The 14361-nt window shown below is 39.4% G+C and overlaps 1 protein-coding gene across 2 annotated transcripts in view; it reads left to right on the forward strand.

Annotated features, from left to right (window-relative positions):
- map3k10 (mitogen-activated protein kinase kinase kinase 10) overlaps window positions 1–14361 on the forward strand; it is a 37905-nt gene that overhangs the window by 21173 nt on the left and 2371 nt on the right. For both annotated transcript variants that reach the window (XM_014022837.1, XM_014022838.1), the window contains 9 exons: window positions 5535–5715; window positions 7150–7298; window positions 9831–10006; window positions 10268–10514; window positions 11036–11158; window positions 11236–11374; window positions 12003–12115; window positions 12208–12491; window positions 12643–13186. In XM_014022837.1, coding sequence (XP_013878291.1) covers window positions 5535–5715; window positions 7150–7298; window positions 9831–10006; window positions 10268–10514; window positions 11036–11158; window positions 11236–11374; window positions 12003–12115; window positions 12208–12491; window positions 12643–13186 — 1956 coding nt within the window. The remainder of the gene's footprint in view (window positions 1–5534; window positions 5716–7149; window positions 7299–9830; window positions 10007–10267; window positions 10515–11035; window positions 11159–11235; window positions 11375–12002; window positions 12116–12207; window positions 12492–12642; window positions 13187–14361) is intronic.

A 14361-nucleotide genomic window follows, 5' to 3' on the forward strand; every position in this document is an offset into this window, starting at 1 on the left:
TATATACGTACATGACACATGACTCAGTTTTATGTGACGGAAAGGGGCTTCTACTGTAAATACCTTAGCAAAAACCTATAATGAAAAGTTCCCAGACTGCTTTTAGATTTATCTCTTGAGCAAATACATATTTTTTACATATCACAACATCAGCAATTTTCTCAGCTTTAATTTAAGTCATATTTTATAGAAATCGGATAAGAAATGAGGGTGCTTTGAACATTTTTGTGACCGATTGACGCGCATCCCGCATTGAAACTCTACCATTTTGTTGACATGATTCAATGCATAACAATGGCTCCTATGACGGCACGTCGCTAGCTATAGCAGCTATAGGGATGTCCAATCCAGTAATATAGATCAATGGGTTGGATCTCAAAAATCTGAATTCAGCTGCCAGCCAACAAGCATGGAAACCTCTGCACCTCCTCATATTATGGTAGTGTTGCTACTAATGTAATTTAATTTAAAAAGTGAATAACAAAAAAGTGAATACTATAGTTGTGAAGTTTTTAAAAAAGTGGGTTTGTCAACAAGCTCTGCAGAAATCCCAAAACAAGAGCCTCACTAATACCTTTAAATACAGAACTTATACCTGTGGATTGCTTATACCTTAAGGATTTAAACATGTTTTATTACAGCCTAATAAACAAATACATCCTTGTAATTAGCCACGGTAATCTCCCTTCTCATTTTAAAGCTCCTGTAAAGGCTTTTTGAAGAACAGAGGAAAATGAAAGCGGCGTTAATCTTCATCAGGCAGGCTGCTCCACCTGCAGCACCTGATCAGCTGACTGTAAACCTCTCAGCTGATTGTTCAGATGGTCACGCCCAAAGCTCCACAACAGCTGATGGCTCCAGCATTGTGTATTTAAGGCGAGGCGGCACAGAGAGACAGGACGGCGTTTTCCCTGGAGGCTGGCCTGTGATGAAATGGATATTTGAGCAGCTTGTAAAAAGACTAGGGCTGTCAAATGATTAATATTTTTAATCTGAGTAATCCCAAAGTAGCTGTGAATTAATCATGATTAATCTTAAATTTAACATACATTTCTATTGCATATTGATAAAATAAATTATTTGAGTTATTAATTAGTTTTTACTGTTTTTATTTAGAAAACAAAATTGATGCTTGGACGTGATTTTTTAAATATAAAACAGGACCTAAAAAATACTCCAAACATATGTGAGTCAGTTACATTTTGTGCAGAATAATGAGGTTAAATCAAGAATTSAAGGAKTTTCATTCYAAATGAGWWCTACATGAGGAATGAAAGATACATACTAAGGTCACAGTTGTCAGCAAAACATAAATAAAATAAAATAAAATAAAATAAGCCATAAGAAGACAAAAAGAAAAAAAACTGTACATAATGTGTCATGGAAAAAAACAAAAAGAAATAATTGTATAGGTCTTCTGGACGGGTTCTTCTCTAATGAAACGTTTCGTCTCTCCTCCAAGAGACTTCTTCAGTCTGAGAGTTTCAGGCAAAATTCAGGCTTTTAAGCACTGCCTCCATGTGACTGATACTCACATCACATGGCTGTCGTTAACACCTAATTAATACCTATTGTTAACAGGGGGTGGAGTGATACTGGCAATAGCAGCACTGTAGGAGGGGGACAACTGAAAACGGAGGCCTCCACCTCTGTTTAATGAWGGACGGTCTTTCTTCACAAAAATGGCTTCTTTTACTCCTCTCTCAAACCAACGTTCCTCTCTATCAAGAATGAGAACATCCTCATCTCTGAAAGAGTGACCGCTGGCCTGTAAATGAGTGAAAACTGCAGAGTTCTGGCCATTATATGTAGCTCGTCTGTGTTGGGACATTCTTTTGAACAGTGGCTGCTTTGTTTCCCCGATGTATAACTGGTCGCAGTCCTCCTGGCACTTAACAGCATATACAACATTGCTCTGTTTGTGCCGGGGCACCGGATCTTTGGGGTGAACCAGCCTTTGCCGTAATGTGTTTTGGGGTTTGAAAGCYACTGGGACATCATGTTTAGAAAATAAACGTCTCAGTTTGTCCGAAACACCCGCAACATACGGAATAACCACTGGTTTGGGTCTGGGTTTGGGGTCTTCATTTTCACCTGAAGGTTGCATGGGTTATGGAGTTTTTTTAATTTTTTTAACCTTTATTTATCCAGGTAAACTGTTTGAGATTAATCACAATTAAAACATTTTAATCTATGCCCATGCAGCACTAAAATTAATCAGAGTTAACTCGATTAATTTCACAGCTGTAAAAAAAAGACACAATTATTCATTTAAAGCTGCTGCAAATAGTTTTTTTTTTCAAAACCTTATTTGTTAAACAATCTTTTTTAAATATAGACATATAAAAGTGTTTTAAATGCTCTTTGTCTAAAAGTAGTCAGGATTTTATAATAAGTTTACCTGGTGATTAAGATGCAGACCTTGTGCACCACCTCAGTATCTGGTGGGTTTGAATGAAACACATCAGAACTAAATTTGACCTGGAAAGAGTTTCCAGACCGTAACCAGAACATTGTGTACTCGTGTGTTTGTGTGTTTTAACCGACACTCCTCTGAAGTGCGAAATCTGCGAGCGCTGTAAAATACGGTGTTCTCTGTTCAGTATCAGGTGAGTTAGAATGAAACCGTCAGCTCAGGTCAGGGTTCAAGGTTGGAGGAGTGGCAGCAGGAAAACTAAAGCTGCTGCTGCACTGCTCTCTGTGGGACACTCCTCACTTAGCAGGTGTTTCAGGCACCTGACCAACTCCTGGCTCTGGCAGCAGTTTCTGCATGGAGCAGCCAGAGAACGGTGAAACTTTTCACCAACCGTCCTGAATGGCACATGGAACTTTCCAGTCTTCAGCTATAAAATCACTTATTAGTGCACATTTAGAGCGTGAGACAGTTCTGATCTAATGAAGTGAGATTCTGTGGAAATATTATGAACAGTTAGTAACGATATAGAGCTCTTTGAACACCTTCAGTTTGGTGAAAAATGGTTTTATTCTGACCAGATTGATGAGTTAATGGCTAGTCTGAGAAAGGCCAAGACAAAAAACTTTGCCCTTAGTTATAAACCTTTACATCAAGAACAGCTGCAGCTGAGATAAGAGATGCATACATGGCAAGCAGTTGTTTTATTTAAGCAACTTTTTGTAAAATAATATGGCCAGTCATTTGTATATTTATTCAATATCCCTGCTATTAAGATTTTTTATTTTTTTGTTAATCACGAAAACTCATCTGGCTGAGAAGTTTGAGCATTTAAAATTTTATTTATTTTATGTTTTCACATTAAAAGATGTTAATTAGTTCTGTTGTTTTTATTTTACTTTAGGTTTTGTTTAAATTATTGCAGCAAATACACCTCAATCTCTGATAGGTTTTGATGTATTTTTGCAGTTATATTTTCTAAAGAAATACATTTCTGGAGTTCATCAAACTTTCTGTTTGACATAGAATAGAATAGAATACAATAGAATAGAATAAAATAAAATAGAATAGAATAGAATCTTTATTTCAAAACAGACCAGCGCCTCTTCATCTTGTAACCACAGACAATAGAAGTGATTCTGCCCCCGTTTTCCTCACTGGTATTTTTACTAGTCTTATAGACTTGTTATTAACATGTTTGTATTTTAAAACCTCACAGCATGTATTGTAACAAAACTAAACAATCATATCTAAGTTCCTCCTCAGTTTACTTTAAGGTAATATTTCTAACATCACTGGTATCGCAGTTTATAAAAAAAAACAGCCATGTTTCCTTGATTGCTTTTTTTCTTCTCTTTAACATGATGAAATGTGCTGTGATGACTCCGACGCCCTCGTTGGTTTGATTTATTCGCCGCTGCCTTTCAGGTGTCTGAGCTGCCAGCCGAGCTCAAACACATCAATCTGCTTTTATGATGTACGGAAGAAATGCTGTCAGAAAGCAAACAGCCTGAGCTGTTATGAATGAACACAGTGCAGGTGGTGTTACAAGCTGCGTGGAGACGATCTTAGGATGAAGATGTAATAAAGATGAAAGGAAGCAGCAGCAGGAGGAGGAGGAGGGTGTGCTGTCTCACTTTCATATTCAGTTTCTATAAACAGGCTTTCAACCAATTTCAGTGCGTTTGTTTGTGTTTCTATGAACCTTGCTCCCCCCCAGTTCTGTTTCCAGCCCAGCCTCCACCAATATACAGAATGTCCTTTCCCCAAATAGTTCTGCTCCATATTTGCCATCAAACAAACCAGGAAAGAAGAACAGAGACAAAAACGCACCAAAAACTGATCTCTTGTTTAGCCTCAGAGCTGTATGTCCTGCTACATCAAAAACACAGAGATGAAGGAGTTAACACAAACAGGAGCACAGTGTAAAACAAAAATAGACTGTTGAAGCTTTTTAACACTGTCAATGAAACTGTGTCCTTTAGAAACATGCCAACCAAAAAAAGTGATGAAAATGTTGTACTTTTATTGTTCTAACAAGTCGGATTTATAAAAAAAGTTATAATGTACAGCAAAATAGTATAATTTAAATTTTATATCTTTTAAAGAAAGATTATGTTAAAAAAACCTTTATGAACAGGCAGTATCTTACCTGTTGCGGATGCAGAAATGAAGTTTATTTTTGACAATATTTCAAAACCAAAGTGGGTTTCAGTTTTTCATCACAAAAACCACAGATGGACTGTAATATGTCAGAACTTTGTGTAAAACAGTCTTTTGATTGTGTTGCTTTACATAAACAGTTTGACACATTCTGTCTGCATCACCTGGTTAAATAAATGTCTCCGGCCTGGTCTGAGATCAGCTCGCTCTCACTGAAACCAATCTAACAAGCTTGTGGACAGAACAGAGCAAAGAGAGGCACACCTTTTTATCACGTGAGGGTTTTTTTTTTCATGTGTGTGTGTGTGTGTGTGCGCGTGTGTAAACAAAGACGCTGTTGTGTGTGTAGGCTTGTTTCGCCTCCCTTTGCATAAGCCTGTAGATAAGTGACAGGAGAGAACAGCCCCCACCTGACTTCAGCTGAACTGTGTACACTCCAAATATTTCCATAGCTATCCCTCTCACGGAAATAAAGGAGGAAGTCATACAGAGAGGAGAGAGAGAGAGAGATGGGCTGGAAGTTGGACATTACCAGGGTGCCGACTCATTTAAATAAATATAAATGATATTTAAACAATGCAACAAAAACCTGAACAGACAAAACTTGCAGCAAAAACGCCAGCTGAGAAACAGACAGATGTGTGTTTATCAGTTCATTTATTACGTTGATGGATGGATGGATGGATGAACAAATTATCAGATAGCACTACTATACTACTACTATACTTTTACACCTATTTAAGCTTTGATTGTCCCAATAACTCTTAAATTCACTTCTTTTTTTATTCAGTACTTTCTAGGATGAACTTTTAAATTTAAAATCTTTTTTCAACAGACTGACATTTTTAAAAGTTAATGTTTAAAAAACAAAAGTTTGAAAACCTTATATTGTGTTTTCCAGAGTGCCTCCTTGGAAAAACATTATTATAACCTTATTCGTGTGTTTCCTCCTCCTCAGTCCTCATTCTGCAGCCAGTGGAGCGAGACGACCTGAGCGCGAAAATCCTGAAGATCACAGACTTTGGTCTGGCCAGAGAGTGGCACCAGACCACCAAGATGAGTGCCGCCGGGACGTACGCCTGGATGGCCCCAGAGGTCATAAAGCACTCGCTCTTCTCCAAGAGCAGTGATGTGTGGAGGTGCAGCACTTTTTATTTCGTTGACAAATCTGATTTTCTTTATACTGTATCCTTCGTACTGTCCAAAACCGTCCAAAAGCTCACACGGAGATAAAAGTTTGGCTAAAACTCATTCTTCAGTGGTAGAACCCTAAACTTAGAATCAAAGTCACAGAAAGTCCTGCAGCATCTGATCCAGTTCCCACCAAAAATCCACAGAACTTTTTAAGCACTGATAAACTCTTCTTTGAACCCATCTGCTAAAGTTAACCAGTTTTATTTATAAGTAAATAAAGATAAACTGCTCTTTGTTAAAGTTTGCTTATTTTGATGAATGACTTCATGTTTATCAGTAAGTACATTACTTCATCATGTAAAATTTGCATTATGTTTTCTGCCATCTGTTTCCTTTTTTAAAAATTGTCTGTGCTCACAGACACTACTTTATAATATGGAAAAGCTCACATTAACGCTGACTTTAAGGGTTATTTGCATATGAATTCTGGTTTTGCTGTTAAAAGGCAAAAAGGCATTCATTTTTGCCAACATGCAGCTCTGTAAGACTTCCTTTCAGAGAACTGAAAGGTTGGATTTCTGCTTTAATAAATACATTTTATTTAAATATACATTTTATTTGAATATTTAAATAGCCTCATCTGACAAAATGTGTAAATTAAAGAAGTCTGTTACTTTGACTATGCTTACATATACAATTAATTATACCGAGACTTTGTCTAAATCTTTGCAGTTTGTGTCAGAAACAACACAAAGAACTAGACTTGCAAACACAACTCCACATAAGTTAAAGACTTGAGTTTAGTTAAAAATGAAGGTGAAAACAATATAATTGAACCTGACTTCATGGCTCAGACAAAGAAGACCCAAAGTCTTGTTTTTGAGAGGGAAATCAGCAAATTATATTTGCATGAATATGTCACAGCAATCCACTGATTCAAAAAATGTTCGATATTGTTAATAACCTATGGTCAATTCAAGTTCCCCAGTTTAAAAACATACTAGCAGATAGATTTTAGTATCACCTGCACAGCAGTGAATAAACATCTTGCCAATGACGGCACCTGTAATAAAAACAGAACAAGGACCGAGTATGGGACCATGAGGAACTCCACATTTAATGGATGAAGAATACTGACCTATGTGGAAAGAGGAGCTCTTATCTGTAGAAAYTTTAATAGCTACACACTTTTTTTAAGTTATGATAAATGGATGTTTATGTGTAGTGTTGAAAGCAGCTCTCTAATTTAAAGCCTCTTCTCCATGAGCATTATTTTAAGCTTTAATCTATTCGATTTAGAACACAGACGAAATTAAGAGAAGTCCTTTTGAGAAAAAGACAATAAACTAGTTATTATTGGACTAATTCAGTTCTGATGTAAGTCTGCATGATAACATCTGAATGTAGTGGTAAATGTCTCCTTCTGTCTCGCTTAACAGTTTTGGCGTGCTGCTCTGGGAGCTGCTGACCGGAGAAGTACCGTACCGGGAGATAGATGCCCTGGCAGTAGCTTACGGTGTTGCCATGAACAAGCTAACACTTCCTGTCCCGTCAACCTGCCCTGAACCTTTTGCTCAGTTACTGGGAGGTAAGGAGTCACCACCTGAACTTAAGATATATATTCATCCTCTGGGAAAACACGGTCACAGCTGTTGCCTTCTGCGTGTTCATGGTTCAAAACTACATTCTTCTTGCTTGTCCATGCGCTCGCCTCTGATTTTACTGGACACCAGTCATCCAGGATGACCTTAAACATGTCGCTGATGATGCGGAAAGCCTTTTTTTTTTAATGACCCCCGGGCTGCTCACATCCACTGACTTTAAGATTGCATAACTGTGCTGCAAATTTTAAGGTCGCAATTGTTTATTTTTTCCAGTGTTTTACAAAAGATGTGTATTAAGAGTTAAATAAATGAAGATTTTTAAGACATATAATTATATCTTTGTGCAGCTTTGATGCAGATTTCCCCTTCGCATCCTGTGAATAACCAGCAGAGTATAATTTCTGTTTAACTGCATTAAACATAAGGTGCTCTAATTGTTGTTGTTGTTGTTGTTGTTGTTATTTAAATACAGGTTAAAATTTCAGGTCAGGTTTTACTTTTAACGCATATCTTATCTATGTGCTTCAGGTCAGGAAGTAGTTTATCTTGTTTTACTCTCTTTACTTAGGTTGTCAGTCTGCTGTTATCGCCACACGCTTTTGATGATAATTTTGTTTATTAAATACACGTTTCGTAATAAAAACGGTATGACCAACAGCTGAACGTGCTAAAGGATTTCAGATCTTTATGTGACATGTTATATTTTTTAGTGCTGAAGGGACGGAGCTCTGTATTGTGTTGTAGGTGTTCAGCATGTTTTTCTAACACTGTCAGAGTTTGGCTCGTGATTCTCGCCATATGCCGTCTCCATCTTTTCTCTCTTCCTCTTCTCCTGTTGCTGCGTCGGCTGCCAGAAATTAAATGTGTAACCGGACCAAAAAATAAATAAATAAATAAATAAATTAATTAATTAATTAATTGGTGGTTTAGATCCTGTGCATCAAACTGAGAGCATGATGTTGTTTCCAAACTTGATATGACTGAAACATGCAGAGTTGGTTGAACACAGAATAAATCTGCTTTTCCAGCAGCTATAATCATGGCTGAAGGATTGTTAGAGTAATGTTACTGCCTGCCGTCATAGGTGTGCAGTGTTGCCTTTGTGTGTCTGTTARCAAAATATCTCATGAACCCCTGAAAGATTTTGATGAAACTTTCAGAAATTAATCAACAAGTGATTAAATTTTGAAGTCAGCTTGATTCAAGGCATAGATGGCTGCCACAGCTAAATGATCTTAGAAAACACAAAAATGTCTCAACTCAATCAGTTTTATATACGTATATTGAGAAAAACGTTGGTGTGTTTGTAGAAGAGAGTCAATCTCATTGTGTACTTTAGCAGGTTGCATGAGGTTTTGGTTTCAAACTTTGGCACAAAAACAGCAGGCAATATGCATCATTTAAAAAAAATTCTGGTTTTACTTATTGACATGCAGAACATAAATAGAGATGATTTAGTCCAAAAACCCTTCCCGTGCAGGGCCTTTCACACATTATTGCAATGACAACACTTTTTTAGGTTATATTCTGCAGCCCCAATAGGTTTGTGCATTTAAACATTTTTTTTTATTTTGTTTTGTAGTTTTATTGTTGACCAAAAGATATTGTGAAACTCACTAGTGAAAGTTAAGATGTGTGACGGGTCGTCTGCATAAGCACAGAAATGAATTTCTATATTTTACTGAAACTAAAGAAGATCAGGAGACAGAAATGGAAGGTCCTTGTTCTTAAATTGTAAAATCAAATATTAATAAACAAGCAAAAAAAATCATAACTGGACATGCATTTTTTTTATTTTATACTCCAAAAATTAGAAAACAGTCCGTCCATTTTTTTTACTCTGTCATTGTCAGAGCATTTAAGGTGGAGCTAATTAAAAACCTTTTTAAAAACAGGTAAATGAATAAATAAATAAACATTAGCTAACTACGTTTGCATTTCTTTAACTAACTGCAGACTGTATTTTTTAATATAACTAGCTAATTTCTTAAAATAAAAAAATTAACTAGCTCCACCTTAAATGGAAAGAGCAAGAATAAACACTTTTTACTTCATAACTAGCTAACCAGGCAGCTGCAGTAAATAACCACTAGCTAACTAGTTTTACATTTACTTAGCAGGTGTCAGCTGATAATCTGTTTATCTCTGATGATTCAAACCGTTTCCTGGAGCTTCTGCTGCTTTTAGCAGATGAGACCTTTCTTCAAGAGATCCATGGTGAGGAACTTGGCATTGCGTTGCAATGACAACAATGTTAAACTTCAGGTTTGACAAAAATAAAAAAGATGGACTGTTTTTCCATTTTTGGAGTATGAATTAAAAATAGAACAATATCTGTTTTTGAAACAAAAAATGACTGAAGAAAAGCACCTGGAAGTCGCAGAGCTGCAGATGTTGAGGTTCTCATYATTGGAGAGGAGGAGGGATGGGATTAGGAGTGAGATAAAGTWAGAAAAGCCTTTGATCAACTAAACCGCATCAGCTTCCTCTCCTCCTCCTTGTCTGTTGTTCCTCAGAGTGCTGGAACCCGAACCCCCGCAGCCGGCCTTCGTTCACCAACATCCTGAGGCGACTTCAGGCCATCGAGCAGTCGTCCATGTTCCACATGCCTCTGGAGTCGTTTCACTCCTTACAGGAAGACTGGAGGCTGGAGATCCAGCAGATGTTTGATGAGCTCAGGGCCAAGGAGAAGGTGAGGAGTGAGGCGCAAACATACMAACACAGAAAAGAAAATAGGACATCCAGAGAAGCTTTACTGAGTAACTGAGTCTGATGAACGTTTATTTGTTGAAACAAACAGATTTTCAGAAGAAGTCGTTCAGAGGTGGTGGGAAGAATCTCACCCTCTGTCTGAGGCGTTTCTGCAAATTGAAAATATCTCAGCAGGAGAGGTGTCAGAAATGATGCTGCCACACCAAAACCCATCTCTTTCTTTCTCTCCTGTCATCCGCAGGAGCTGAGGTCCTGGGAGGAGGCGCTGGCCCGGGCAGCCGAGGAGCAGAAGGAGCAGGAGGAGCAGCTGAAGCGGAGGGAGCAGGAGCTGGCCGAGAGGGAGTTCGACATCGTGGAGAGGGAGCTGAACATCCTCATCCATCAGATGTACCAGGAGAAGCCCAGCGTGAAGAAGAGGAAGGGCCACTTCAAGAAGAGCCGGCTGCTGAAGCTGGGCAGAGACGGGAACTGCATCAGTCTGCCCTCTGGTGGGTGGAGCCGGAACTGCAACCAGATTGGGTTGTTCTGATGAGGAAAGTTCACACCAGCAGAGATTAGATTGGGATTACACTTCCTGTTAGAGTTTGACCAGGTTGAAAAAGAAAGAAGCACTGAACTGGTCAGACTGGTGCCAATTATTTGATTTCTGTCAGTAAAGTTTTYACACAATTCATCAGATTTGCAATTTCTCAAGAATTTTTTGTGTTATTGTGATTCTCCAAACTATTAAATAAGCGTTGAACAATAGAGGGAAYAAAGCTTTAAGTTGTTAAACTTTTTTTAAACTCCATTATTACCTTCCTCGATTCTTTATGTCTTGCTTCCAGTGAACCAGACATTTGTAATCCCGATAACATAAAGTACATTTTATTGTTTTTCTTTTGTTCAATGAGAGTTTACAGCAGCAATAAAAATAATAAATACAATAGAGCACCTCTTTTTAACAAATATATAACTGCAGGTTGTTGCAGCATCAAAATTTAACTTTGATACGGGTCCCTTCTTGCAGGTTTTGAGCACAAGATCACGGTCCAGGCGTCTCCCAGTGTGGACAAGAGGAAGAACCAGGGGAGCGAGAGCACCACCCCTCCTGCCAGTCCCGGGGTCCTTCCCCGCCTGCGAGCCATCCGATGTGAGGACAAACCCAGGTTCAGTCTGGTACAGAAATCCAGCTCGCGCGTGTCTTTAATGGGTTCCTCCGTCTCGTAGTGACGCCGAGCGACGGCAGCAAGACGTGGGGCCGCAGCGCCGTCTGTAGGAAGGACGACAACGCCACCAACAAGAAGAACGTACGCACCTGGGGCCCCAGCTCCACACACCAGAGGGAGCGGGTCGGCGGGGAGGAAAAGTACGAGCTGCTTCGGCTGATTTTACTGAACGCATTATTAAAATTAGTGGCCGAATTCTGTAATTTTTTGTGTTTAGGAAAAACAAACTAATGCTTCAGTTCCACTTTACAACAAATAAATCCCTCATTTTGAAAGAGATATTGATGCATTTTAAATAAGTTAGTCATTGAATTATGTTCAAATGTATAAAATATGATACAAAATATTAAAACTTTTAGTTAAAAAAGTAAAGTAAATTGAATTTATCTAAAAGAAATAATCTCAATTATAAAGTACATCCAAATAATGAGCTTACTTCAGTATTTTATAACTGTTTTATAAAGAAATGTGACTTCTTGTTAAAGTATTTATAAACTCACATATAAGCATTAAGAAGCAGTAATAAATAGTTTATAAAGAGATTCGTATTGTAAAGTGGAACTCGTGCTTTTAATTTYAAATTATAAAAGCTTATACATCAGTTTGCTCTTGTGGAAAACTACTTATTATAATGTTCTTACATTATTGTGTTTGTTTATTGGTCAGAGTGCAGAGAAAACACAAGAACTATAATATTTGTGTTTTATAATCATAATGTTCTCTAGCTGAATTATGATTTGATTTCACACGAAGCCTCTCCGTTTGCAGACTGAAATCTCTCGGTGAAGGATCCAAAATTTATTCATCAAGTGCACCAAATCTGGGCAAGTCTCCCAAGCACGCCCCGATGACCACTGGTTTCTCCAGCCTAAATGAAATGGGTGAGCCTGTGTTTTTTTATTTTTTTATTTTTTTGTTGTTGTTTGTTTGTTTTACAATCCATGTGTAATCCTGATGTTTATGTGTTTATCAGAGGAGTGCTCTGAGTTTGAGGAGTCCCCCGGCTCCTTGCTGCCCTCGGACACCAGCAGTAACGGGGCCATGGACGACTCGGGGCTCCTGTGGAGCAGTCTGAGGCCGCCYGCCGTCGGAGGCTCCTCTCTGGTGTCTGGAGGCCTGTCGACRGGCGTGAGCCACCAGGACTCGCTCCGCCGCTGCAGCCAGAGGAAGAAAAGCGACACGCTGCTGCTGGGCTGCGCCTCGCTGTTGGCAGCTGTGGGACTCAGGCAGGACCTGCTGCAGCTGGGAAAACAACAGGTCAGAAAACAGCAGCAGAGCACTCATCTGAAAGTTTAAACAAGCTGGAAATCATCAGCAGATATCAGATCTTAATAATAGATTTAAGTGATTCCTGAGTTTTGTTGAGACAAATGCTTCTCGTTTTGATTTCTCCTGGTCTTGTCCTCAGGTGCATCAGGACGAGCAGGATCTCCGAGAGGAGCAGCGAAAGAAGAAGGAGAATCTCTTCCAGCGGACRGGTCGTTTCCGTCGCAGCACCTCCCCGCCCAGCAGAAACCTCTCCCTGTCCCTCTCCAGACATCCGGACTCTGCGCTGGCCTGCACGGACCCGTCTCCCTCTGTAACGCTGCTGTCCCTGTCCTCTCTGTCCGACTGCAACTCCACCAAGTCCCTGATCCCCTCCGACTCGGACGAGTTCCCCCTGACCCCCGTGAGCGGGATCAAGACACCCGCGGCCCCTCCGGCTCCCGCAGCCCCCGCTCTCAACCCGCTCCTGGACCTGCGGGCYGAGAGCTTCAAGAAGGAGCCCAACCAGTCGCTCACACCCACCCACGTGTCTGCAGCCATGGCTCTGAGCAGGGGGCACAGGCGCACGCCTTCTGACGGGGCCATACGACCCCGAGCCCAGACCCTGGGGCACCGCAGGACGCCGTCAGACGGGAGCATGCCCATGCCACCCCCGCCGGGAGGACCCCACATCACAACAAGCAAAGGTACGGAGATAAAACTCTTCTTAACGTCTTCCTTTCACAACCATAACTTACTGCAACAAAAAAAAAAAAACACCTGGAAGAACTTATTAAACATTCAGAGTTTATTATTTTAAGTGAGTAAGTAAATTTTATTTATAAAGTGCTTTTCACAGACATAAAGTCACAAAAACACACTAAACAAAACAAAAAACAGAAAAACACGTGATTATAAATCAAGACATAAAARCCTGGGAAAATAAAAATGTTTTTAGTTGCTTTTTAAAAGCTTCCACAGAGTCAGCAAAATGAGGCTGTAAGGCAAACTGTTCCACAGCCTCGGGGCCACCGACTGGAAGGCCTGGTCCCCTTGAGTTTTTAATCAAGTTTGTGGTACAACCAGGAGGTTCAAAGTCTCAGAACGAAGACAACGAGCAACAGAATATTTAGTTACAAGCTGGCAAAAGTAGTCAGAGACTGTTGTTCTGTACGTCAGCACRAGTACCTTAAAATGAGTTCTGAGCAAGCAGCCAACTGTAACAGATATAAAACAGAAGTGAWRTGGCAGTTTGCTGGATTTKGTGAGAAGAMTGGCTGCTGCATGTTGAATTAATTRCAAACGGGAAATTGTGAATTTATCCAGACATTTGAAAATGGCATTACAGTAGTCCAGACGAGACAAAAGCATGAAACTCTGGAGATCATGTCTAATCTTAGAAATGTTTCTAAAATGAAAGAAACAAGAACGGGAAACAGCTTTAATGTGCGAGTCGAAGCCTAACGTTGAGTCAAATGTGATGCATAGATTTTTTACCTTTTGATTTTACTAACGGGGGAAAAGATGCAATTTTCTGGCTGATATTTTGGTTCAAGTGACTGGGAACAAAAATCAYAGTTTCTGTCTTACTGGTGTTAAGAACCAGGAAGTTCATGGAAAGCCAGTCACTGATGCGGGACAAACGCTGGACGAGGATGGCCAACCTGTCCAGCTGATGTGGTCTAAATGAAAAATACAGTTGAATATCATCGGCGTAAACATGATAAGAAATATCTGAAAAGGACTGAATGAAGCCAGCAAGAGGAATAAAACAACAACAGAATATCTCAACAATATTTGTTAAAATTAGCATGTTGACTAGGGCTGTGTACTGGTAAGAATTTAGTGACACACACACACACACACACACACACACACACAC

This window comes from Austrofundulus limnaeus, unplaced genomic scaffold, assembly GCF_001266775.1.
Source record: "Austrofundulus limnaeus strain Quisiro unplaced genomic scaffold, Austrofundulus_limnaeus-1.0 Scaffold344, whole genome shotgun sequence".
NCBI classification, from domain to species: Eukaryota; Metazoa; Chordata; class Actinopteri; order Cyprinodontiformes; family Rivulidae; genus Austrofundulus; species Austrofundulus limnaeus.